The 27,202-nt window shown below is 39.4% G+C and overlaps 2 protein-coding genes across 2 annotated transcripts; both read right to left on the reverse strand.

Moving 5' to 3' along the window:
- Window positions 1-41: 41 nt before the first annotated feature.
- LOC6543941 (eukaryotic translation initiation factor 4E1) lies at window positions 42-1,211 on the reverse strand. Its single transcript, XM_001971362.3, has 3 exons — window positions 672-1,211; window positions 417-604; window positions 42-366 (listed from the first exon to the last, which is right to left on the reverse strand). Exons 1-3 carry the CDS (start codon window positions 1,016-1,018, stop codon window positions 206-208), a joined length of 696 nt encoding a protein of 231 aa, XP_001971398.1. The 5' UTR covers window positions 1,019-1,211; the 3' UTR covers window positions 42-205.
- A 127-nt stretch (window positions 1,212-1,338) lies between these two features.
- On the reverse strand, window positions 1,339-27,148 carry LOC6543942 (G-box-binding factor). Its single transcript, XM_001971363.3, has 4 exons — window positions 26,102-27,148; window positions 5,825-6,013; window positions 2,463-2,800; window positions 1,339-2,388 (listed from the first exon to the last, which is right to left on the reverse strand). Exons 1-4 carry the CDS (start codon window positions 26,549-26,551, stop codon window positions 1,530-1,532), a joined length of 1,836 nt encoding a protein of 611 aa, XP_001971399.1. The 5' UTR covers window positions 26,552-27,148; the 3' UTR covers window positions 1,339-1,529.
- Between the last annotated feature and the right edge of the window lie 54 nt (window positions 27,149-27,202).

The raw sequence follows: 27,202 nt of genomic DNA on the forward strand, positions 1-27,202 counted from the left end.
ACAAACTTTCACACAACTTCCACCCCAAAAGATGCCATTAATGCGCGTAGGAAATTTTGTCTTTTAATTTAGTGTTTCAAACAATTTTGTAAGGGCAATTCCAAGTAAATATTCATATACACTAAGCCAATCTAATCTTCCACACGTACGAATCTGGTGTACAAAAATAAAAATATAATAACGTAGAGGACCCAAACACTCGCTTTCAGAGTGTGTAAACCGATTTGACGCCTGAATTGATTTTGCACATTGCATCGGAATGAAGTTGATACTGCAAATTATGCGATGGCACATGCATGAGTATCTTCAGCTTCTGGCCGATCTCCAGAATGGCCATTTCGTTGCTCCCGTTGGCAGTCCAAACCGCTGTAATGGAAACTCACTAAATCAATGTGGCGTACAGTGGATAAACTTACAGATCTTGTTGCTCTTGGCACGTATGTTGATCACAGCGCCGCAGATCTCGTCGGAGTATTGGAAATTCTGACCCGCCATCATCAGGAGAATATCCAGCCAAATGCGATCCAGTTCCACCTTGGCACTTTTACCCGCGGTGATCAGCCAGCGACCACCCTTGATGTTCGCCTCATCCTCCCACATTGGTCTGTGGGAGTATAACAGATTTAAGTTAGCATCTCACAGTGGACAATGATGGACAATGGACGTCCTACTTGATGCCCTTCTTGAACATGGAGTAGTCGCATCCAATCTTCAGCTCGGATGGGGTCTTGATGGTATAGTACAAGCTCCAGAAGGTCTCCACACTGTCGATCTCGGTAATCTCGTTCAGCATGTCCTTCCAGTGCTTGGTGCGATCGTTTTCCAAATACCACAGAGTCCACACATGCTCCAAAGGATGCTTGTACTCGACATAGTGTAGCTCTTCATCGATAGGCCCTTGAATTTTTCTCTCCTGTGGAACACCTTCGTGGTGCTGATGCTTCTGGATGTTGTCCAGCTGTTGATGCTGCTCCTGTTGCTGCTCGAAATCAAAACGTTGCACTTGTGCACTGGCCATGTTGTTGATTATGGTTTTTGTGTGCTACGAACAGATTACTTTAATTTATATGGGGACCGCCTCAACGGTTGTGGTCTCAACGAATTTAGTTGCGATTCGAGTGGGGATTGCTTACTAATAACCAAAATTACTTTAGCACATTTTTCTAAGACCTAAACAAAACTAATCGAAAAAAGGATGTGAAGCAATGACACCTGAGCAACACAAGTGAGTTAAAAAAGGCAGTATACTATGCTGGTTTTATAATATAAATTATTTTTATTCATTTATAAATACTGCAAAACTTAAGACAAATCAATTTACATATTGTTAACATAGAAATGCGCGCTTGGTTCTTACAAAAATGATAGCATACAACTGAAAATGTATGCACTCTATTCAATGGTCAACTTAACACTAAGCGGAGGCACTAGAGAAAACAAATCGAAACAGCTAAGGGGCATACAAAATTAAAAAAAATAAGGTTTTTCGTAATCAATTTTGAAAAGTATATCAAATAGATTTAAGGCATCTAGACCCATAAAACAGCGGCTGCATCCTCGTTGGATAAAGTGGAGAAGCGCTGGTAGCGATTCGCATTGCGGTAGGTTTTCGAGGGCGATGGACCGGTGGAAATCTGAGCTTGAACCTGCACTTGAATTTGAGTCTGGTTTTGCATGGGCAGCCCCACCATATTTAATCCGGACTTTAGTGTGGAGTTCCTGCTATCGGAGGACATGGAGAGGCGTCGCTGGTTTCCATTCATCAAGGTGGAGCTCAAGGGCAAGCCGACATCGTGAAAGGAGCTAATCGAACTGAAGCCGCTCTCGTCCTCGGTACTGGAGCCGCTCTGCTTGTTGCTGGTGGGTTTGCTATTGCTATTATTGCTGATGCTGATGGCTGCGTTGCTGGCGGTGGTCTGAGTCTGCGTCTCCTCATCCGTTTCCACTTTCGAGGAAGAGGATGCCGTCGAGGAGATGGTGGAATGCACGGAGCTGTCGGTGGAGCTGCGCAGCGATAGCCTCGAGTCGCGCATGTTGTTCGCCCGCAGAAAGATGAGTTCCGCATTTGATTTCCCGCCCGGCGATGGAGTCTCCAGTGTGGCACTCATGATGCTTGTGGAATTGTGCAATGGTGGCGTCAGTAGTGTCATCACCGAACTGGTTTTTCCCTTGCAAAGACGATGATTTCCCGAGGGCAGCGATGAAATGGAAGCAAGCGAGTGGCGTGGCTGCGTGAGATCTGGTTGCTGTTCCGAGGTGTGCAGCAGATTCCTTATCGTTCTGGCCAAACGAAAGGCCTCCTGATTCAGCTTTTCCTCGGCTGCCTCCGGAGCCGATAGCCGTGACTTGCAGCCGCCACTGCCTCCGGACTTCTTTGGGGATCGACGCCTTTGGCGGAGGTAAAAAATGTTGGTTACTTATAGTTTTACAAATTATTAGCACTGGTATTGATCTCCGCTTACCAAGTGAAATCCTTGAAGGCATTGTAGCTTCCAGCTGGTGCAATCGTCTCGTAATTGTGCTCCTCATCCATGGCATGCATTGATTTATTCAACATCAAATTGGTGCTGCTCCGGGCGCGTAGATATGAAGCGGATCCGCCGCTGGAGGCGTCATCATCCCGGGCGTCGCTCTGCAGCGAGGTGTTGCCCACTCCGTGGACGTGATGCAGACTCTTGGAGCGCGCAATCTGCTCGCCATTCCGTTGGGTCTGCTGCAGTTGCTGCTGCAGTTGGTATCGCTCAAAGAAGCGTGCTACCTCCTCCATCACCGCTCGGTACATCTCGCAATTGGTTTCGGTCTGAAATGTCGGATTATAAAGTGATTTGGAGTCGTGTAAGGGTAATTTAGCTTGTAGCTTTATAACGCATAATTAAGATAGATTTTAGTATTGTAACTTTCTTTGGGAATGTAACCTCAGAAATTTAAATGCGCTTTCAGTTCTGCGTTGTCTATAAATCTCCATGTAAATCCTATTCAATCGACCTTTCTCCGGCCAACTCACTTCGTTTTTTACCTGCAAGTCTTATAGCTTTGCTCCAATGTGGCAGGTCATTGCTTTGACACATTGATAATGCATTTGAACCGATGACTTTAATTTATTATTTATGTTAATTGTGTATGATTTTGCTTGGCAGCAAACATTTGTGGAGCAGCAGCAGCAGCATCATCATCAGCCTATAGAAACTTTCACTTGATTTGTTATCGCGCCCCATGCTCCGCGCATTTCTCTACTTCATTGTGCTGTGGGTCTTTGGGCCATATCAGCATCTTTGGCCAAGTCGATGGCGGGGAGGGGGGAATGTCGCTTTTGGTTAACTTCTGTGGGCCAAATTGTCTAATTATCAAATGCCATTCGAGTCCATGGCGCTTGCCAAATTGGCAGAGACCTCAAAAAGGCGTTAAGATTGCCGATTGCCATCACCTGGCAGACACACGCCCACCTCCCAGGCCATTTGAAAATTGGCCAAAACGGGTGGGCATGCAGTATACGAGCATATTTATATATGTATATATCTGCTGGCTTTTTTTTTTTTTTGGGAGCTTCACACGATGCCAAAATAGTTGGTGTCTGGCTGATTATGTAAGTTGGCGATGCATTCGTTGCTATGGCTATTGCAACGCTTGGAAATTGTTGCTAATTTTCCATTGGACGTTTTTCCGTTTTCGGAGGTTTTCCTACTGCGTGTTTGCCAGAGGTTTTCATTCGAATTACGAATTGTTTTCGTGTGTCTGAGATTTATTTGAAAATGATGTGGAAATTGTTGCCGGCGCATTGCCGCTGCTGCTACTGCTGCTGTATTTGATTTCGATTTTGTTATGCTTTGTTTAATTTTATTAATGCCCAAAGTGTTTCAGCCATCGCCGAGCAATTGGAGCTTAGAGGATTCGTATTCGTATTCGGCATTGGATTCGGATTTTGATTCCGATTCGGACTCGCTTGGCCTGGCAGCAGCTTCCCATTCGACGCATTTCCTGGCTACACCGGTCGGTTCAGTCTGGGATCTCCTCCATGGCGCATAAATTAAATGTGGTTCCCTCCCATCGACTGCAGCTCGTCTACTCAATCAATCAATCAATCTCGCCTGGGTTCCACCCACGCCTGCATGCTTTTGCTTTTCATTTATAAACGGCAAAAAGTTTTTCCAACGCGGTTTTCCTGCCTTCTAACCCAGTTTTCCGTTCGCCAAACAAGAAACGGACCAAACTACAGAAAATATTTATCTTTTCTTATTATTTTCATTTTTTTTTTTTTTTCTGGTCACTGCTTTGTTTTCTTTTTGCAATTTTCCAAGGCGCAGACCGCCGGCTTTCCAAGTCAACTTCATTGGGGCTCATTTAAAGCGCATTAAATCGAAATGAAAGCGTAAATATTTTCGCTCTTTCAGCGGCATCCGTTGGGTGATTATGCGTTGCATAGAATAGCCTCGGATTGAAAGTGTTTGGTGGGGAAACTGACCAGGTTGGATCCCAGATCTCAGCGTACCCAATGCGAACGTTGAAGGTCATCTCGTCGGTTTCGAGTTCAAAGTTCGATTCGGTCAATTGGGAGCAAAGCCGGCTTAGTGCGCTGGTCTAGTTTTCGATTGGGGAAAATCTCAGACAGTTGGGAAAAACTAGTCATGGTCATATCTCAGCTGTAGTTGAAAGATTAGATTTATGTTTGTTATTTCGGCAAGTAAGATACAAACGTAAATCACAAGCTACTGCATTTTTTGTGGAATTTTTTAAGAACTTGATAGATTGTAGACGAATTTCCCATTTGCTGTGAGATTCCCACGGATTCTTGCACTTCCTATTACGCAAGCTAAGAAACATACCTATAATTTGTAAATTCTTTACAGCAGATTTAATCAATTAATTGTGTGTGAGTACCTCTAGAATTTCTGTTCAAGAGTTTTCAGAATGCCCAAGTCACTTCATTGATGCCCAACTTATTATTACACACCATATAGATACCAATCAGAATTGTTAGATTCAATCTGGCGCTTCTCACTTTAACAGTAAGGTTTTCATTGACGGCACAAACCCGTCTGCTCCATTAGCAACCTTTTGTGAGGAAGTATAAAATTAATGCAGCTGTTGGCCAAAGGAAATGGTCGAAAGACAATGAAAGACACACGATGACCAAAGACCAGAACAAAGCAATCTATACAAAAGCCCGTCCGACCACACTGCCAGTCTATAATTAAGCGTCCGAGAAGAATTCTGCCGCCTAATTGCGATGGGGCAGGCATTTTGCCCTCACCGGGGAGGAGCTATGGGAAAAGGAAATGCCCCGATTGCTACACAGGTAAAATATAAAAAAGATTAAGATTATAACTACAAAATTGTTTTCATATAGGAAGCCAATAATTGGAGTAGTAGGTATTCAAAATGTAAAGAGTAATATACCCATTCCTTTCAACTATTTGATTAGCTAGAATCAAACTATTTCGACTTAAGGAATTATTAACAAAAAGTGCAGTGTAAAAGAACTGAACCTAACAAGCGAGTATGTCTGATGACGGAATCGTTCCGTTCCCCACATCTCGCACATTTCCATTTTCATTTCCATTCCGATTTGAGTAAATTAAGCGTGAGAACTATTTGAATAAAAAATGCCAGAGACGGGAAAACAGGTTGATCCAAGGAGGGCAACAGAAGTTTTCAGCCAAAGCAGATCGAGATCGAGATGGGGTTTGTTGTGGGGTTGTTGGGTTGACTTGGCACTTAACACAGTTTCCTTCAGTCGAGAACAGAAATCACAAGTCACGTTTGTGTCTTGAGTCTTTTGTTTGGTTGCGGATTTCTTGGTCTGCCTTTCGCTGGCTCATTCACTCACCTGTTTCAATTGCCAATGCAATGTATCCACCTGATTCTGCAATATGACAGCCTCGACATTTAGTTGATGCTGCTGCTGCTGTTGTTGCTGCTGCTGGTGATGGTGGTGCTGATGTGGCTGCAATTGCTGTGGCAAGTCATAAATGTGACTCTGGATGTGGTGGCTGGGTGCGGTCAAGATGTTGGCATCCTGCAAATGTTGTCACAAATAAATTACATATATGGATAAGTTAAAGAAAAATGCCAGAAAAATGCGCGTTAAATTAGCCGGGCAAAAACGAAAATTGCTATTTGAAAAATGTTGTCAAAGTGTTGGACAACCACCCAGTGGCTGGTTCGCTTTTAATGCGAAATGCGAAATGCGAAATCCCCCCGCCTATATAAAAACCACCAAAAGCGGAACGGCTCAGGTGAGCAGCTTTAACACTAGCCAGACCAACCAAAGTTGTACAATTAATTAGAGAAAATTATTTATACAATACTCGCCTCCTTTGTATTTATTTTGTACGTTACTCCACACACTGCTTGGCTTTAAATTTCTGGTATACTTAACATTTTCCACATTTATTAAGGCTGTGGATATAGCCAGATAGCTGGTCAAGCGCATAACCCGTTTGACTCTGGCTAACCATGTTTTCACATAACTTTGTTTTTATTTTTGCCCATTTTTTATTTTCACGGTTTACTTTTTCTTTTATAACATCATTTTTTCAAAGACTTTGACCCACAACTCGAACTTAAAAATGGGGAAACTTATAGAAGTTATGACAAAAAAAGAAACAATTAAAAATCAGGAAAACTGTAGACTATGAAATGTAGCTAAATATAAACAGATTTTGGTAAATTGTATGTATTTTAAAATTTATGCCAAAAACTGTACTGTAAAAACCATAGAAATTGCATTAACAAATATTTACAACCGTTTTTCATAATTTGGGTTTCATAGGTAGTCTATTAATAAATGATAGAGTAAAGCGAAGAAAAGAAAACGCGAAAGACAATTACTCTTCATGTTGCTACATAAATCATTCAAAGTCTGACCTCCAGTATTTGGACCAACTAATGATGTAATCGCTTTTAGCCCACTTTTCACGCCCACGCGCACGCCCACTGCCCAAAAGATAAATTACCGAAAAGACATAGACAAAACAGAAAAAAAATAAAGTTTTCATCAAATTTGATTGCAAATGTTTGCTTTGTTGTTATTGGCACAATGCAAATTATCATTTGCGGTTTTCCAGACTGCCACGCCCAGACACGGGCCGCATACGGCCCCCGTTCCATTGCAGCCAGGGAAAACCAAAAATGTGGTCAGCTCAAAACTCAATTTGGTGCAATTTTACGCTTGTTAATTAATGCATTTGCAATTTTTTTTTCTTGCCGTTTCGTTTTTGGTTTTGATTTATTGATTATGGGCATAGTGGCCAAAAAAAGATTTTGCGGGGAGTTGAAATGATTTTGTTGCCCCAAAGGCCAAAATAGGAAATAAATAATTGTTAATGAACAGCTTTAAGCGTGTGCATTGGCAATATTCATGCTATTTGCTTTACATTATGTATCCGTAATTATAGCAGTTCGACCATATAATTTGTATATATTTATTTTTCACCCAATAAAGCAACTAACAGTTTTCCGCGATTCAAGTGTTAAAAGAAGAATTTATTAACTGCCTTTCTAACCCCAAATACTCTTTTCATGTGAAAAACTGATGTTCTCATATTCCCATTAATGCATTCTTGGATGTCTATCTAATATGCATATGAGAATATTCCCAGAAATTAGGCACACATTCTTCCTGCATTCCGATTCCGGAATTACTTATCAATTATTTTTAATGCATTTTCATTTAGTTTTAATTAAAAATATCTTTGGGCAGGCGCAACATGTTCATTTCCATGGCAGTCTAGGCGAAAAAGCAATTACGTAAGGGTATGCATATACAAAATCCACTTCTCAAGTAATCAGTTTTCAACTTTGGCTCCAGACTTTTGCAAGCATAATTGGATTCTTGTGAACTTATCTCCCACATTCTCGACTCGAACTAATTTGCATGGGGTGGAGTTCAGAGCCCAAACAAACTAATTAAAATGCGCGTTACAATTCACAGCAAAACAAGCAGGTGGAAAATGGGAAAAGAAGGGGAAATAAGTTTATACTGCACTATAAAGGCTGGTTATGTAACCCCATTCCAGTGCCAAGACTTTGGCATCTAAAACTTTCCTGTTTTCTTCGTTGGCAACAAAATGTCAATTGCAAATGCAATTGCCGTTCTCCAGTTAAAGAATCTTTCACATTCCCATCTAAACCTACTTATTTACATGTGAATGCAAGGATGTAAAACTGGCAAACGTGACAGTGGGTTTCATTGAAGTAGTTCACTAACAAAATGTTGATTGTAATATTTATATTTTCCTAATAATTTCCCTTTTCCCATCATCTTTGTCATTTAAAACAACGAGACTGTTTTCCTGATAAGAACAAATGTAATACGTGAAGTAGGTAGGCTAATGTGATTGGTTAGTTTATTAGTTCCCAAACTCACTGTACTTCCCATAATTTGCCCAGCTCGTCAATGTGCTATTTATATGTAATGAAATAAGAGCGCCGCAACGAGCAGAAGAAATCTGCATTTCAAATAGGCAGCAGCAGCAAAAGCAGCTAACAATTGCATGCTCCAGTAATCTGCAATTGAAGTAGATTTTGGGGGGCAAAAGGGGGCCATAGCAACAAGTGTGCTGAAAAGGGTTTCCACGCACGAAAGAGATGGGTATTGCTGGCCCGAAAGAGATGGCGCGATGATGGCCAATTCCCAGGCCATACATTTGCCATGAAACTTGGCTCGTCTCCATTACCAACTCCATGTCGTTGTTATTTAAATTGTTTTGCGCTAGAACCGAACCGATGTACCAGCATGTTAAAGGGGCGGGAATGCATGTGTGTGTGTGTGTGGGTGGGTGTGGCCGTTGCGGAAAAAGGGTCAAATAGCAGTTCACGCTTCGCTGACGAGATACCCACAAGTTCCAACAGATCCGACTCGGTTTATTTAGTCTGCAATGCGAGCACAAAAACATTTCTGACTCAATAACTAAACCCCTTTGCTCACAATGAAGCTGCAACTAATTAAAGTGTTGCAACAGGAAGTGGAAAATGAGGGTTTTTTTGTGTGTATCAAGCGGCAGGAAGGCAAACAGGAGGATGGGCAGAACAAAGTGCTATTCTATATTTGAGAAAACATTTTACACTAAAGCCTTTTTCCAGTCATACACAAAAGTTATGCAATAGGGCTTTAAGTTTTTACACGTTTAAAGCACAGGTCTTAAAAAAAGACGTGTGCACAAATTGCAAAAACCCAACTAATTGCCGGCCAAATAATGTTATTCATCCCCAAGACCAAAACCCGAACTAACTCGATTAAGGGCTTGAGATTTTGCGTTATTTCGCTTTTAGCCATGCCTGGCACACTTTCCGCATTAAATTCAGCTTCCCCATTGTATCATTTTCAAGGCAACCAAACAGACAGACAGAAAGTGCAAAGAAATGGGGAAAATGAAAATGCAAAGGAAAATGAGCTCAAAAATATTATGCCATTACAATGAGATGAGAAGCTGTAATGAGTGGGTGGAAATTGTCTGGATTTGCACAGCGATTTGTAAGCAATTGCATGAGGAGTGCTGAATGGAATTAAACTATGAATTTCGCTCCATCAGCGGCTTTATGGATAATTGTCATCATGGTAATGGTTAAAGATCGGCATTTGGCACGACTTTCTCACACGCCAAAACCGAAAACACAAAACAATGACAAACTGGAATCGTCTTTATACCCGTTACTCGTGGAGTAAACGGGTATACTAGATTCGTTGAAAAGTATGTAACAGGCAGAAGGAAACGTTTCCGGCCATATAAAGTATATATATTCTTGAGTCGAACTGGCCATGTCCGTATGAACGCCTCGATCTCAGGAACTACAAAAGCTAGAATGTTGAGATTAAGCATGCAGCCCACACTTTTGAACAATTTTGTTTTCCTTCTTAATTTTATTCGCAATTTATACCGATATTCCAGAAAATTATGAACTTTCTCTTTCGCACTTCCACTAGCTGAATTACAGGTATCTGATAGTCGGGGAACACGACTATAGCATTCTATCTATTTTTTAACTTAATTTGTTTGTGTAATTTTTCTGATGTATAGTGCTGTAGAATTTCAAAAATGTCCCAATGCTGAAATTAAAAAGTCCATAACTCAACTTATCTTAATCGGATTTTGAAGTGGCATACCTAAAAATGTTTCTGGAGCAATTCTCCAAAAAACTGCATTCAAATTTAAAAATTTATTTTTTTCAATTTTTTTGTAATTTTTCTGATGCTATGATGTTGTGGAAATTCAAAAATGTCCCAAGACTGAAGTTCTAAAGTCCATAACTCAACTTATCTTAATCGGATTTTGAAGTGGCATACCTAAAAATGTTTCTGGAGCCATTCTCTAAAAATCTGCATTCAAATTTAAAAATTTATTTTTTTTCAATTTTTTTGTAATTTTTCTGATGCTATGATGTTGTGGAAATTCAAAAATGTCCCAAGACTGAAGTTCTAAAGTCCATAACTCAACTTATCTTAATCGGATTTTGAAGTGGCATACCTAAAAATGTTTCTGGAGCCATTCTCTAAAAATCTGCATTCAAATTTAAAAATTTATTTTTTTTCAATTTTTTTTGTAATTTTTTATGATACTGTGGATGATGATGTTGTGGAAATTCAAAAATGTCCCAAGACTGAAGTTCTAAAGTCCATAACTCAACTTATCTTAATCGGATTTTGAAGTGGCATACCTCTAAATGTTTCTGGAGCAATTCTCTAAAAATCTGCATTCAAATTTAGAAATTAATTTTTTTTTAATTTTTTTGTAATTTTACTGATGTTATGAATTGTAGAAATTCCAAAAAATTAAAAAATGTCCCAACGCTCAAGTTCTAAAGTCCATAATTCAACTTATCTTAATTGGAATTTGAAGTGGCATATCTCTAAATGTTTCTGGAGCAATTCTCTACAAATCTGCATTCAAATTTTGAAATTTATTTTTTCAACATTTTTTTGTATTTTTTCTGATGTTATGATATTGTAGAGATTCAAAAAGAGGTAAAAAATGTCCAAAGGCTGCAAATCTAAAGTCCATAACTCAACTTATCTTAATCGGATTTTGAAGTGGCATACCTCTAAATGTTTCTGGAGCAATTCTCTAAAAAACTGCATTCAAATTTTGAAATTTATTTTTTATACATTTTTTTGGATTTTTTCTGATGTGATGATGTTGTAGAAATTCAAAAATGTCCCAAGACAGAAGTTCTAAAGTCCATAACTCAACTTATCTTAATCGGATTTTGAAGTGGCATACCTCAAAATGTTTCAGGAGCAATTCTCTAAAAATCTGCATTCAAATTTAAAAATTTTTTTTTTTTCAATTTTTTTGTAATTTTTCTGATGCTATGATGTTGTGGAAATTCAAAAATGTCCCAAGACTGAAGTTCTAAAGTCCATAACTCAACTTATCTTAATCGGATTTTGAAGTGGCATACCTCAAAATGTTTCAGGAGCAATTCTCTAAAAATCTGCATTCAAATTAAAAAATTTTTTTTTTTTCAATTTTTTTTGTAATTTTTCTGATGCTATGATGTTGTGGAAATTCAAAAATGTCCCAAGACTGAAGTTCTAAAGTCCATAACTCAACTTATCTTAATCGGATTTTGAAGTGGCATACCTGTAAATGTTTCTGGAGCAATTCTCTAAAAATCTGCATTCAAATTTAAAAATTTATTTTTTTTAAATTTTTTTGTAATTTTACTGATGTCTTGATGATGTACAAATTCAAAAATGTCCCAATGCTGAAGTTCTAAAGTCCATAACCTGACTTATCTTTATCGTAATTTGAAGTGGCATACCTCAAACTGTTTCTGGAGCAATTCTCTAAAAATCTTCATTAAAATTTAGAAATTCAATTTTTTTCAATTTTTTTGTAATTTTACTGATGTCATGATGCTGTAGAAATTCAAAAACGTCCCAATGCTGAAGTTCCAAAGGCCATAACTCAACTTATTTTAATCGGATTTTGAAGTGGCATACCTCAAAATGTTTCTGGAGCAATTCTCTAAAAATCTGCATTCAAATTTATAATAATTTTTTTTCTTCCTCTTATCATTTTTTTTTCCAATTTCTACCGATATCCCAGAAAATTTTACAATTTTTCGTTAACACTTTCACTAGCTGAGTAACGGGTATCTGATAGTCGGGGAACACGACTACAGCATTTTATCTTGTTTTTTTTTATGGTTTTATTTTGAAGTTGTTTGCAATCAAAAAGATTCACTGATTGCTGTTTGTTATTACGATGGCTTTTGCCAAGGAATTTCGGCGCATTTTTGTTGCAGGGTTTTTTGTTTTTCGTTTGTTTTCCGTTTTCATTTTCTTTTTGTCATTTGCACGGAAATTGGGTTAATTTCAAAACAGCATTTTACTCGAATCCCACTTCCTCACATTCGCACTTGGATTCGAATATTTGAACATTTGAATGTTGCGTGACGTGTGCCCTCATCTGGAACTATTTTAGACCAAAAAGTAGCTCCAAAGTTGCCAATGATTGGATGGAAGATGGAGACGGAGACGTGGATATCTGTCTGTCAACGGGTTTGACCTTCATTAGGCCCAAGCTTGGCTGATTACCTGTAATGTGTCAGTGTCTATCGCAGCCTACAGTGAACAAAATCAGAGTAAAACTACTGTGCTCTGCAAGAAATAACTTCACTTGGAGAAACCAATTATTACTTTTGGATCTACTAGGGTAATTGTTGAAATAAACAGAGGGTGTGATTTTTATATTTGGCTAAAACTATGTCTATACATTCTTCACAGTGCATTGCTGTAGTCTCTTCCCGGTTTTAAATGTGTAAAACTATTCAAACTATTCCCCGCCAATTGCATTGACAGTGAACCAAAAGCAAAAGCAAAAGCAAAGCCAAAGCCAACAATCAGCGACAGTCGATGGCGGATGGACTGACTTGGCTTTTGTTTACTTGTTGTGTAAGCTGATTTGGTTTAACCAGGCTATTCGGCGGGGTGGTTAAATGTGTTTTAAATGGCCCTCTAATGGGGCTCAAACGCAGCCCTTTGTTGTTTCCTCATTGTCTCGCTGGACACAGAATCCCCACCTTTTTCAATTATTCACCTTCCTGCTTTTCTTTTGTTTGTGGGCGTTGGCCGACACGCCCCTTTTGTTGGCCGCCCTTTTACGCATACTCTATTTCAATTGTCTGACCTCCCAATGTTTGGCTTTATTTCGGCCCGGTTACTGTCGTTTCCATACATGGCTGTGTATTGAAAATTATTAAAAACAAATTTCATTAATTCGACGATATATAAGTTGCACTATTGGCGATGTTAAATGGATCTATTTAACATGATTTATTGTGCAAAAATTATGATAAATTATCGTAAGGCTGAAAGAAGGATTTAAAGGAACAAGAGAAATGAAGAATTACATTTTGATACACAACTTTTATGATTTTAAGTTTGTAGCTAACTATTGATACGTACTAAATCAATTTCATTAAATGTTTATTTAATGAAACAATTTATTGGAATTCTCTTATTTTGGTCACATAAGTAGCGGAACTTGATAAACGAAATACTAAAGTGATATGCATTTGATTGATAGTGAGTATTAAATGAGACACCAAAAGATTTCCCAACTGACAGAGGCATACAAAATATATAAATATATAGAACTTTTCCTCTGTCAATCCGTCAATGTACAACCGCATGTTCCTGCCGTCTGTCAATCCGAATCCGTAAGTTTTTCCCTGCAGTAACGTTAAACTCCGTAAGCTTTGCCCGTAACTTTTCTCCATCAATCTCTCAATATTTACCCGGGTCTGTCAAACAACCGCTGGTTGTTTGTCTTTCCACCTGGCCGTGTAAATATTAAATGAACAAACTTTAAGTTGAGGAGATAATCAGGTTTAATTGGCGCACACTGAGCTATTTATGCGTTTAATGTTTAATTGTATATCATAAGTATTTTTCGTCAGTTATCTAATATGCGCTGTGTAAAGTAAACACGCCATTATTCAACCCCACATGTTTGTGTTTATTTTGTCCATTTAATACCTACAGTCTTCATATTTCTCTTTGTCAATCAATTTTCAATTCATTTTTGGCAGATATTTTTGTTCCTGTAATTTTTGAGGTTTCTTTCGTTTATTCAAAAACGGTTTCAATTGGCCTGCGGCTGATAGTTGCAGCCACTTTTTACAGAATTCAAGAGGCTGAGGTACATATATTTTTTTAGGCAAATTCGGTTCGCTCCCCAGGGCAAAACACTTGAGAAATGTTTTTCGAGAGTTTCTATCAGAGTTTCTTTCTCATTTTTGCGAGCTTGGAGAATGTTTCTTGCAAATCACGCAAATGGATTGATTACGCCCCTTCGCAATTCGATTAAACTCGCTGTCCGTGAGCAACTTTCCGTTCTAATGAAGCCAAAAAAGAGGAAAAAAATATAGCCCCAGAGAACTAAATTGAATTAATAGAGAATTCCCGATTCTCGATGCCGTCGCGGCCCCGAGAAGCCTTTTCTTCACGCCTCAGTTTTGGCCAGATTCGAACTGCTTTCTGACGTTTGATGTTGATGTTGATGCTGATGCTGATGGCTCTCCACCATGCGAAATGGGTACACGAAATTAAATTTTCCGATTTGATTGAGTGCGAAAACGTTTTTCCAGTCGGACTTCGCGTTCCAACTCTTTTTCACAGGCAGTAAGTTTGCTGTGGGCCGAAGACTTGTTTTCCACGGTATATATACGTATATTTTTTAAACATTATTCCATAAAGCCATTGGCCTTCGGTGACCAGGCAAAGGAGGGGCACTCCCAAGAAGGGGGGGAAGGTGGAGGGGCAGAACGGAAATGCAAAGCGACAGGCAAAGTGCGCAGAGCGGAACTGGAAAATTGTTCTTGCCTATTGACGGATGGTTTGGGCCAGGCCCGAACCAAGCCGAACTGAACCTAACAGAATGCTTCTAGCCAACTCTACCTGTTTTTATCAGATAGTGGGTATGGGTAGGTAATTGCATTCTCTTCCTCATTTAAGTTTGCCCTTTGCTGAAGAGTTATTAAACTTAGCCATGGCAATGGATGTTGAGTAACTTGAAAGAACTTCGAGTTAAATAATCGCACGTTTCTCTTCGCATTTACTCATGCAACTTAAAAATTGATAGGCATAGTTTAGTTTAGACTACAATTAAAACTGTATGTAAATTTAAAGAGATATTTATCTTTTATTAGAATCTTTATTATAACACTTATGACGTTTTACCTACGTTTTCTATCTATCTATATTATAAAACCGTCTATAAATATTGTAAGCAACTTTAATGAATATCATTTAGGTTTGATTTAGGTGCTTTAGGTATTTTGGGCACCTTTTACCGCCACATTTTGATGCTCCATTAGCTGTTATTTTTATTGGCTTCTATGCTGTCGTTTAGCTCCATTCTGTGGAGCTTTGTGCTCGCATCAATTTAATTCACTCAGCGCCCAGAATTCACAGTTAAACGCATTCGCACGACCGCTCCTTATGTTACATAGGCTGAGGGCCCCAACTCCCCACTCCAGTCAGTGGAGCCCCATTTATTAGCCACTTCGCTGGCACGTTCTTTTTAATTTTCTGATAACTACAAATAGGTTCGACACTCGTGCAGCAAATTTTACCGCTGCTTTGGAATAAAGGTTGTTTTTTTGGGGGGCAGTGGGGAAACTGTGGGGAAACAGTGGGGCCTGGAGGAATAAAGGGGACTAAGGTCTGCACACCCTGTGCATAAATGATGAGCTGAACGGAGGTTTCAGCACGTTTTTTTGATTTTCTTTGTTCTTGTCTTCGATTCTGGCGTAATTTCATGGTTTTTTTCCTGGCTGAAAAATGGTTTTATTTATGCGCCTCTTGTGGCTGCCACATAATTCAGTGCGTCTGTGTATGTGGCGGGTTACATCAATTGTTAGGATCCTCCTACTCGAGCTCCTCGCAAATGCAATTTAATTGGGAGCACTTCGCTGGGCAAACTCTATGGCTGCCACAAGCCCCGCCACTCATTCATTCTCTTTGCCACTGTTTGCCGAGCTAATGTCAAGGATTTCTTGAAACCCAGTTGGCTTCAAGGCCACTCGGATTTGTGGGTGGTTGGCTGTTTCAGGAAAAGCGGTTGGTTGTGGGTGGTTGCGCTCAATCGCAGGTGAGGCACTTTAGAGCCCCAACACGCTTCAAGTGTCTGCGATTTAGTTTTACGATATTTCTCTGCCTTTTATTTTGTTTTGTATTTTCAAATTTGGTTTTATTTTTTTTGCATAATTTTGGACTTGCGCTTAAAGTTTCAGTTCACGTCGTCGGCGACCGCAGCTAACTTCGGCATTTTTACATTATTTATCAGGCACGCTATCCCATGTGAGCATCTCAGCCAATTCATTACGTATATATTTATTTTTGATGTCTTTCGCAAACTCTTTTTGGTTTCCAGTGCTTTTGGCAGAATTCACATATTTAAGTGCGGCTTTTTTGGCAAAAGGTTCAACGCACTGAATACAAAAGCATATCAAAGTTCATCATGAGGTGAGAAAAGCCATTACAAACTAAGTGTGGCATATGGATTCAATTATGACATTTTGGGTGGGCTAACCACATGGTTTTAGAATCGAATTCGGAATACGTTTTAGATCAACTTTTATAAAAAAAAGCAGGCAAGCATGATCATATCTACGTAAATGTAATTAAAATGCGCTGAAAAATCCAATCAACCCAAGATCACCTCAAGATCTAATACACTTGGGATATCGCCGCAATTATAGATCAAATGCCTTGCCACTGCAAACACACCTTATATGAATGCCCAGCACTCCCCAATTCGCATCCAAAACGCTGATTGTCCAACCAAAAAGATATAAACAAAAAGGCCGAGGAAATCCAAGAAAAATATTCACAAAAGAGCCGGTAAGAAAAGAGTAAGGTAAAGCGAAAATTACATAATAATTCTTTTTTATGTGTCTGTCCATTCGTTTGCCTTAGCCGACTTGCAAAATATATTTTTAAATTGTTTTTTTTTTTTTTTCTATTTAAGCAACTTCATAGCACTGTCTCGCTCTGACACTATGTGTCTGGCTCTTTCGCTCGGCTGTTTTTATGCTTGAAAAATTGGGACAGCAATTTGCACGCTCTCGACGGCAACAACAAAAAGCATTTCGAATATGTTTTTTAGATTCTAACGGAAGTCGCGTGTTGTTGCCATTTTTGTTGCTGGCACTTTTTGGCCATTTTGCGAGACTTGGGCGCCGCTGATGACCCATGCTAAATTGGCTAATTGCGTTTAATTACCACTCAACATATATTCGGCTGGGAGCCGGCAATTCGTTTGTTAAGTGTAATATTTATCAATTTAAGTTAATGTGCGTCCAGCTCATTAGCGTTTTAATTTTGGCCAGCAAAAGAGACATGAGTGGCAGAGAACACTTATGCGAATTGAAAAATAAATGGAAAGACAGGAAGTGAGATGCAGAATCATTGGGAAAATTAGTGTGGGATGTTCTTTTTGGCTAGAAGAATTATTTTGTAAATTATGTTCTCTGTTTATGCTAATAATAATAAAAGCGAGAAACATAAAAGCGTTTAATTGCTAGTAAAAATATTAAAAGCATATAAACTAACTGCAGTCTAAGTTCCTTTACTTATTTACTTGTCGCTTGTTCAAACGCCACAAGTGCCATAAATTCCACTCGAATTCCATTCAACCTGAACTAGAACTTTAAATGGCCATAGAGAAAGTCTGGCCATAAACACTATTTGCGAGATACTTGGCGCGCTTGCAACTCAATTCATGAGATACTTTTCAGCCGCAGAGATACAGATACAGAAAGAGAAACAGACAGAGAAACAGTGGCGGCAATTAAAATATTGTGCATGGCAAACTGTAAACCATGAGATTTATGAGCCGCCAAACAGGCAAAAATACAGCAAAAACGGGCGTGCAAAATAAACTAAATTTAAAGAGCTCTTTTCCCTTCCGCCAGCAGCGAATGCGTGTAATTTATGTCGCAGCCAAAAAAGATAAATTCCGAGCCAAAGTGGGGAAATAGAGCTATAAATGTACATAGCTGGCGAAATGTGATACGGAATGATTAATTCGATAGGCCCTAGGACCCAGGAAAAACGAGCTAGCACCCCGTCGAGCTCTGTTTTGCTTATTAGTTTGTGTATCTCGTAGATACTTTTTGTTGCTGATGCTGCTGCTGCTGCCGCTGCTGCTCGGACTAGTGCAACACGTTGCATGTCAATGGCCATAATTAAGCATGCGAAAACGTAGCAAATGAAAACAATGCGGCCAGACCCCACAAGCCCCTCTACACAGCGCCAAAAAAGGCTTGCTTTAAATTGGAAATTGGATAACTATGTTACTTTAAAGATTCGAAAACTTTAACAAAATAGTTTTTAAGGAAGTGTACAATTATTGTGTTTTAAATGGTTATCCTATTTTTCCATTACACTATTAAACTTTAATTTATTAAACACAAAATTATTTTTGCGAGTGCATTTAGTTTCCATCTCCATTTCTAGCATTTGCGCGGCGCTCTTGCCAGTTTTCCATGCATTTTGGTGGCAGCTCTGTTGGCCATTTTCATTAATGGTCTGGCTGCATTGTGGGGTGCAGTTGCCTCCCCTTTTGCTTTGCCCTCTCCCCTCCCCCTCACGCCCTGCCCCACCACCACTGTGGTTGATCCCCTATCCCCATTCCATTGTCTTGCTGGCTGCATTGTTTTGGCTGCATTTTGATTTGAGCCACAGCATCCACAGATATGCCTTCGCTTTTCCTCCGCTTTCCCCCCGCTTTTCCACTGCATTTTCCCCTTGTCGACACCCCGGGGCTATCATTATTTCAATGTTCATTGCTCGTTCTCTTTCTGCATTTGCGCCATTCTTCTTTCTCCCTCTGTTGCATTCTGCATTCAGTGGTTGTAATGCAGCCAAAGAATTCGCAACCTCGAGCCGAGATCTTTTTCCTCTGTCACTTGGGGCATCATTTCCATGGACCGCCCCGCCCACCCAACCGAGAACCACCCCCTATTATTGCCCCATGACCTTTATAAGCTGCGCTGTTGACCTTATTTGTTGTAGCCATCTTTTTTTTGGCAGGCCCTGCTTTGAAATGAAGCTGAACTAAGCAACTTAAGCCCTGAAATTAGTTATGAGCCTATGGCAAACAAAAGGTTTTTTGGAGAGTAAACATAAATTAATTTAAGCACACAGCAAGGAAGTCCTATGAGTAATTTAAATATTTTCGCTTCACTGAATTTTCTCTTCTCCTTGAATAGCTTACATTTCACACGCTGTCTTGGGTTTAAAAACCCCCCAGAACCCTTTTCAAGTGAAATTTCACATTTTCCCACAAAATCTGACGCTGTTGACCCCTTTTTCTTCTCTTTCGCAGCTTGTTTAAAATACGTTTCAATCTAAACGCTGTTAATTTAGTTGTTACGCTTCAGACGCAGCCAAACAAAAAATCAAAATCTAGATAAAACAATCGTTTTCATAGAGAAATGTTATATGAGCAAAAAGGAAAGGAGTTTCTCCGAAACAGAAATGGAAAATGCACTGGGGGAAAATGTGTGCAGTTCCTGCTTTGATTGCGTCTTCAACTTGACATGTGTACAAATTCAACAAATGAAGACGAAGACAAAGACCAAGGCAACCAGAAGAGCCGGCAATTGTTGCTGTTGTCGAGGCTAGAATTTATTATTTCCGCCAGCTCTGAAACTCCCCTGTTTTTCTCTTCGAAAAGTTGACAAGGTAAAAGGGGTAAGAGGGCCAAAGGGGGACAGCACTCAACAGGTACGCATGCGCAACGCTGTGCGTCATGAGTGACAGTGAAGCTTCCGCGGAAGTCTGCGTGTTTTACACAATAAAAATCTGTACGACAACACAAGCATGTTCGAAAAAATCTTGCTGTTAGTACTTTTTTTAACATTTTTGGTGTAACTGACTTCTGAATCATTAAACATAAATGTTAGTTAACAATATGCAAAACTTTTCCTGTCTGTATTAATCTTACATGTGAGGTTAAAAAATATTAAAAAATAAGTATAGTAGAATTTAATCAAAAAGAGTGAGAAGTAATAATCAAATGTTGTTTAAATATTAGTTACACACTGTCAGAATGAGTCTTGAGATAATACTATAGAAGTATTTTCTAACTATTTTCTAAGAATTATCAAAGCATTGATTTCGAACTTTTCCAGCGGATGTCCGACCGATTTCTGCTTCCAACAGTTGTAAGCCAACTCAGTTTTAGATATTTCGCTCTTAAGAACTTCCAGCTACTGATGCTTCACTGTAGTTTCGCCGATCGCGAGGGTGGTTGCTGAAGGGGAACGCGGACAAACGCAGCGAAACGCGTTCACTGCGGGTCCAACTTTTTTCGTGGATGTTTTACTTTAATTTCGGTTTACCTTGTTGCTCCTATTGTTGTTGTAGTTTTGTTATCGCCGCAATTCCGCCTTTTGAAATTTGCTGCTCTGCTGAGCGGTTTTTTCAAAAAAAAAAATTTTTTCGTCCGTTTTATGTTGTTATTGTTTTACACTTGATGAACTCACTGCGTGCCAACACAGTAAAACTGCAGAAAAGCCCAGAGAACTTGTCTCTCAGACTTTTATTATATGGCATAGATGGTCATGGTCTGGCAGATTCACGCTAGTAAACTTTGTTTATTAACCAGCTAGTTTTCTTGTGCTCACAGGTTAATTGAAATTCTAGGATTTCTGTATTAAAAATTATTATTAAATCATATAATTTACTATTCTTAACATTGATCTTTAGTGTATCTATCAAACCAGCAGTAAAAATCTCATAACTCTCAGTTTTTCCATCGTTTACTTTCGTTGAGAGATAAACATTCAATGCAAATATTCCTTAACAACAAAATGAAAACAAGTTCATTTAATTACTTTGTTTACTTTGAGTGGTGGGGAACATTAAAATTATGGTAAAACTCATGCCAAAAAAATCTGAAATTTATATCTGCAAAATGTATGTCTGCATTTGATTAATTGAGTTAATAAAGATTAAAATACATTTCGTGCAACAGATATGTTGCTGCTCGAATTTCCATTTCTTTGAAGTGCTTTAAATAGCATTCCCTGATTTTTCAGCAATTACTTAGTGGAAGCACTTGAATCTGAATGTGCAGCAATTTTTCTATTACCAAACCAAACCTAATTGTACTCTACTTAACTCTTTTTCCCTTTTCACTTTCGAGGCGTTTAAGTGATTGCCCAATCGCAAATAAAAGTTGACCAAAAAAATAAAAAAGTGGAATGGAAAAGCAAAGTTTAGTTAAACCAGTCCTAGGTAAACGCAAACTATTTCAATGTGTCAAACCAAAAGCGCAGAAAAGTTGGTTAGATGACCAAATATTATGGCCAAATAGTTTCCGGCTTGGGAAAATGCCTAATGAGACTGCGGCGATGAAAGACGATTTCACGATCAGGCCAAAATGCAAAATGACTTGGACCAGCCAGCTAGCTCACTTTGTCAGTCAGTCAATCAGTCAGTCAGGCATTCAGGCATTCAGGCATTCCGCCATCCAGTCCGTCAATCAAGAGACTTTGCCAAATGGAAATACTTGGCCAAGTTGCGATTTTAGCCATAGAGCCATGGAGTACCGGCCAAATTGGCATGCCAATGCAGACACGAAGCTCCTTTTAAAATATTTCCCAAATTGTCTTGACAGTTGCGATTGTTACGGTTATTCAATCTCAAACAAATCAAAAGAAAAGAAATTGTTATGATTTCTTCAGCATCTTCAGCTTCTTCTTGGCCATTATGCATTTCATTCATTGCACTCACAGTCAGCCGGCTATAAATGAATAAAACATTCAAGCCAAGTTAACCCATTTCTGCATTCATCTTCTCCTCACAGTGTTTTTTTCTTTTTTTGGTCTTTTCCGTCGCTTTTCAGTCCATGCGATTTTCGCACGCGTTAGCCGGGCTATAAATAAATATCACACTTGTCGAGGAAATTCTCTCTCTGGCTTCCCTCTCCTCACGATTTATGTGGGAGCTATCCCGGGAAAATCGGGGGCTTTGTGGACTGGTGGGGCAATCAACTCCCTGATGCGTTCGGTGGCCAGCGCCAAATGCACCACATTCATTCAACAGACACATTCATTTTGCTCCTTTGCCCGGACACACAAATTCTTTAATGGCGGCCCATTAGTCTTGGCCAAAAAGTTACCTGAAGTTCTTTATGGCACCGCGCTAAGTTAAGCTAAGCTAATTCATCTCGCTTAAGTTTGGCCTGGCTTTATTGGCATTTGAATGTAAATGTTACTTATAAGGTCTGGTTTTAATCACTTACTTTTAGTAACAAGAATCGATAAAGTTGAAGCTTTTTCGGTTACAATTTTTGTGGAGGGTATTAAAGAAGCCTTGCTAACCAAATTAACGTTTTCGTCATGCTTCCATATATCCACTTTTCACTCCTTGCGTAATGCAACCTGGGGCAAAGTGGCGTCTGCACTTCTGCAACGCCCCCTCAGCACTTGCAACACCCCCACCACTTTTTTTTGGCCCCACCTCTGTGGCGTTGACGATTGACGAGCAGATGGAATGAAATTGTGGCCGAATGGCCGGGAGCACTCTTGCCATATCCCCCACAAATCGCACATATCATACATATCGTACATATTGTACGTATCCCAAGTGATGCGGTGATGAGGCCTGGGATTTCCACCGAAGTGCTATAAGAAATTTGGTGTTCTTCCTCTGCATTTACCCAGCGAAAATAAATAAAGCTGCAGATTTATATGGACATCGTGTTGAAATGGGAACATGTGAGATGAAATTTGCATTAGTTTATGGGGTTTATGGTAAGCCAATGAACTCTATAACAAATGTGCCTTAGTTGTGCATTTTAAATAAGGGAATTCTGAGAGAAACAACTTTGCTTACTTGGTCTTCTTTCTTCTTCACCAAGTTACTAAAATCGAATACATATATTTTTTTAATTTCTTTTGTTAATGCTGTATTCCATATTACTTCTTGTTCAATAAATTGCAACTTGCTGAGCATGTTTTTTTATGACCCTATTCAATTCCATGAAGCAAGATCAGCTTTTTAGCTCTTCAGCTTGTTGAAAACTTCTGTCACATTGAACATTTATGCAAAGGCACTTTTTACGCTTCGTCTCAATCTTCATTTAGTAGCTTCATATGCGATCCCTATTATGCACCGAAATTACCTTCAATTACCATAAACGACAATTAGAAAGGGCAAAAAAGCTACCATGTAATACTCATACTCTGGTCATGGTCTTATAACTGGCATAATAAAGACATTTCAGCGATATGACAATCTTTGAGCTAAACGCACCGAATGACAAGAGATTATGATGTTTGAATAGAGGAGGGAGCAGCCGCAAATCAAGGTTAGGAAATGCCATACTTTGTGTAATTAGGAATAATAATTAAAGCAGTTGTCGTGCAAATTATTATCATTCAAGCGCAAAAATAAGACTGTAATTTTCATATTCAGTAAAATGTAAACCAAAAATGTTTTACAAGTTTTGTGCTGTCCAGTTGAAGCCTATAATTGAAAAATATTTTCAGATATGCCAGCGCAGTTCAAAAGTGTAATTAACCATTATTTGGCAAGTACAAGGATGATTCATGGCTAACAAAAGAGTTAGTTGCCGTAACTTAACTCGACTGCGATGGGTTAGTGCCAGATGGATTGGGTAATATGCGCCGTAAGGTCAACGTAATTTGACTTCTATTCACGCCTGCCACCGATGGCCATTGTAGTTGGTAAGTCAGCTGTCAACGAATGCGGTTTGTTGTGGATAGCTTTTGTTTTTGTTTCTTGTTGCACCGCCAGGCAATTGAAAGTGAAAACCCGATGCAATGAACTCTCCTCCGCGGGAGGATGAAACTGTGGAGCATGCAACTCCTACACCACAAGTTGCAAGTAGGGAAAGCAGCAGCAGCAGCAGCAGCAGCAGCAGCTGCGTTAGAAAAATTCAAATAATGCGACAACGGAGCCAGAGCCATTCAAGTGTGGCCAAGAGGCCGCAGCAACGACGAAACCGGCAACAATATCAAGTGACAATCATAAAGAAAAAGGAAAATATAAATATCAAATAAAAATAACAAGCTTTTGTTGCCACTTTTTCTCATTACGTTTTATCGGCAGCTATTAAAGCCGCAAAATCTTGGCGACATTTCGTAATGAGGCTTTGTATTGGGTTGGGGGGCTCTCTTTGGCCATATCCGATTGCCAGTAGTTTTGCATGCCCAAGACAAAAGGCCATCAACTTGTTGAGCGTCTGTTGCCAAGTTGCTGCCATTGCAGCCATTTCGGCCAGTTCCAAAACGAAAATCGAATCCACCAGTTCGCGCCTGGGAAATCGCCAACCCACAACCCGATCATTAAATTATGGCCTGACCTTTGCACGCAGTCGCTTTTTCAAAACGCCCTAATGAAGGCTTTGGGCCCGAAATAACAAAAGTATAGCAGGGGCTGAAACAACACACGGTAATTCTTGGCTAATTGCTGTTTAGGCCAAGACCTTGCCAGCATTTTCTTTAAACAAAAGTTTTGCTTTCGATGTTTACGCTTGGGTTTTCAGCGGAATCGGTGGGTGATTATGGCATATTTGCCAGAGAACGAATTGAGGAAATATTGTGATTGTTCGATAAGGTCAAAGGTGGGGGGAAGCGGGTGGAGCGGCTGGGGGGGGTATGTGCGATGACGACAGAGGCCTTCAAATCAAAGGAAGTGAAAATTCGAGGTGGAAAAAGCTGATTTTAGGGCAGAGGAAATATAAAGTATTCGCTGAAATAACTTCGGAAATGTGGGAAAGCGGGAAATAAATTTATAAAAAAATTATTGCTCCATGTTTGTACATATACGAGTTTATTACTAATCTAATAATGCAAAAAAGTTAAGCAGAACAATGGCACAGTCTATGTAAATGTACTTTAAACACATTTATTAAACCTTGTTTTTAGTATTATAGCGAAATATTATGTTATTACTTTTTTAATGGATACTTACATAAATATGTATATTATATTTTTCTTGTTTGACATTTTTATTGCTCATTTAATTGAAAGCAAAGTAAAATTTATGTTTTCAGTAAGTCAAATGAAATATTGCCATTTATTGAAGTCCCCGCAATATTTTAATTACGCTCCAATAATTTATGATTTGAAAGTCAATCTAAAATCTGTTACCTAAATTGAAAGTTAAATTAAATGGATATAAATATTATGAAAATTTGATGAACATATTTATCTAATGTTTTTTTTACCAATTTTTTAGCTGAGCTACCCTAATGCAATTTCAATTCCACTTGATATACGCAGCTGAATTCGTTGAGACACTTAATAAATGTTACACATACCCCTTTCGACCACTTCAACCCCCTCAACTTTCCCCCCTTATCGCCCTTATCAATGCCAAGTGAAGTTTACTCTCCAATTTCGACCCACACACCACACTTTTCGCACATAAATCAAGTTGACCTTAAAAAATCGGCGAAACAAAAACTTTGTCATACCATGGCCAGCAACAACAACCATAATAACAACAACAACTGCAAGACGCCAAAGGAGGCGAGCATTTTAGGGGCGAAAGAGGGGATGGGGGACAGTGGGGTGGCTGTCAAGGCTACGTGACAAACAACAAGGTGACATAAATATCCAGTTGCTCCAAAAAGGAAACTCAACTTTTTTCTTTAATGCCAAGGCAACATAGCAAAGTGCAAGGGAGCCGGGGGATGTGGGGCAGAGTGAGAGGGGAGACGGAGACGCGTTCCACGCAAAGAAAGCATAAAGTGATACAGTGGGCACTCGCGTATCAGAACTTTATGAATTTTCGAATAATTAAAAAGTTAACTTGAATAAAGAATTTAAAAAAATAACTGTTATAACAACGTATAAACTTATTTTATATGGTTTTTTAAGAACCCAAAAAAAAATCCTTCACAAAAAAAATACAGATTCTTCATCAGTCTATTTAAAAATGTAGTAGACCTAATAAACCTCTTGCTAATTAAGAACCCTATCCTCATAAGCAGCATAAACTTGTATATGCATTTGTGTAGCCCAACCGTTTTCTCATATTTTGTAATATTTCGTATTTCCCGAGAAGTCGCATTCCGAGAATTCTCTGTGGCGCAGAGACCACTGTACTAACCTGCTGCTGTGCTGGCTGATGTGTCGCTTGCGTTGGCCAGACGAGATTCAGATTCCTGGCGGATTGTGCCGCTGGTTGCGATTGTGGATGCTGGGGGGGATGGGGCGGCTGGGTGGCGGTGAGCAGCTGATTAGAGGCGCCAAAGTGTATCATGTTGGCGGTGTGACGTCGTGCTGGAAGAGCGGGGGGCGGGGTGGCGCAGGGGGAATCCTGTTCGCTGTCTCTCTCTAGCGATTCCTGATTCTCCAGCTGCCGCTGCTGTTGTTGTTGTTGTTGTAGCTTGGCCTCGTTTGCTGGCGGCTTCTTGGGCAATGTCAAGGCATTGCTGCTGTTGTTGTTGTTGTTCAGCGAAAGCGAACGCGCAAAAGAACTTTTGAAATAGCGACACGGCATCTGGAAATCAAAGTCAAGATCCGTTGTCTGCTGCATGTTTGTTGTGGTTTTGTGCATTTCTATTGGCTAAAACGGGACTTTTTTATATTTGTATATGTATTTCAATTTTCCCTTATGTTGCCTCTTTCTTTGCTGCTTGTTTTTTTTTCTTTTTTTGGTCTCTTTTAAATCGGCATTGTTGATGTTTTTCCTCTTTTGCGATATTTCCCTTTGGATTATTGCATTTTTTCACGCACCCATAAGTTCACTTTCACACACACACGCACACACAAATCAATTAGTTTTTGACACTCGAACGATTTTTTTCCAATACCATTTAAGAGAAATTCAATGGAAATCAATTTCAATTCCTGCGATTTATTCGCGCGCGCATAACACACGCCAAATTCATAAAGCCGCAGCTAGTTTTGCTGTACTTTTCTGTATAAAACCCAGAAATATTGGACGATATTGATACGGTGAACTGTTGTTGAAATGCGTACTGCGTACTGTTGTTATTGTATTGCCAAAAATGATGTTCTGCTAATAAATAGCGTGTTTTACAACGTTTTTCACAATTTGCTGCTCCTCCAAATTCGCGCGACTTTTCCCGGCCGTGGTGGAAACCCAACTGGAAACCCAACTGCGTGTTACCGATAAGTTCCCAGCCGGTTTGTGCTTGGGTCACCCTGCTTAGGTTATTATTTCGATCTCCAATGTTATTAACAG

The sequence above is a fragment of the Drosophila erecta genome, unplaced genomic scaffold, assembly GCF_003286155.1.
Source record: "Drosophila erecta strain 14021-0224.00,06,07 unplaced genomic scaffold, DereRS2 tig00000021-arrow-pilon, whole genome shotgun sequence".
NCBI classification, from domain to species: domain Eukaryota; kingdom Metazoa; phylum Arthropoda; class Insecta; order Diptera; family Drosophilidae; genus Drosophila; species Drosophila erecta.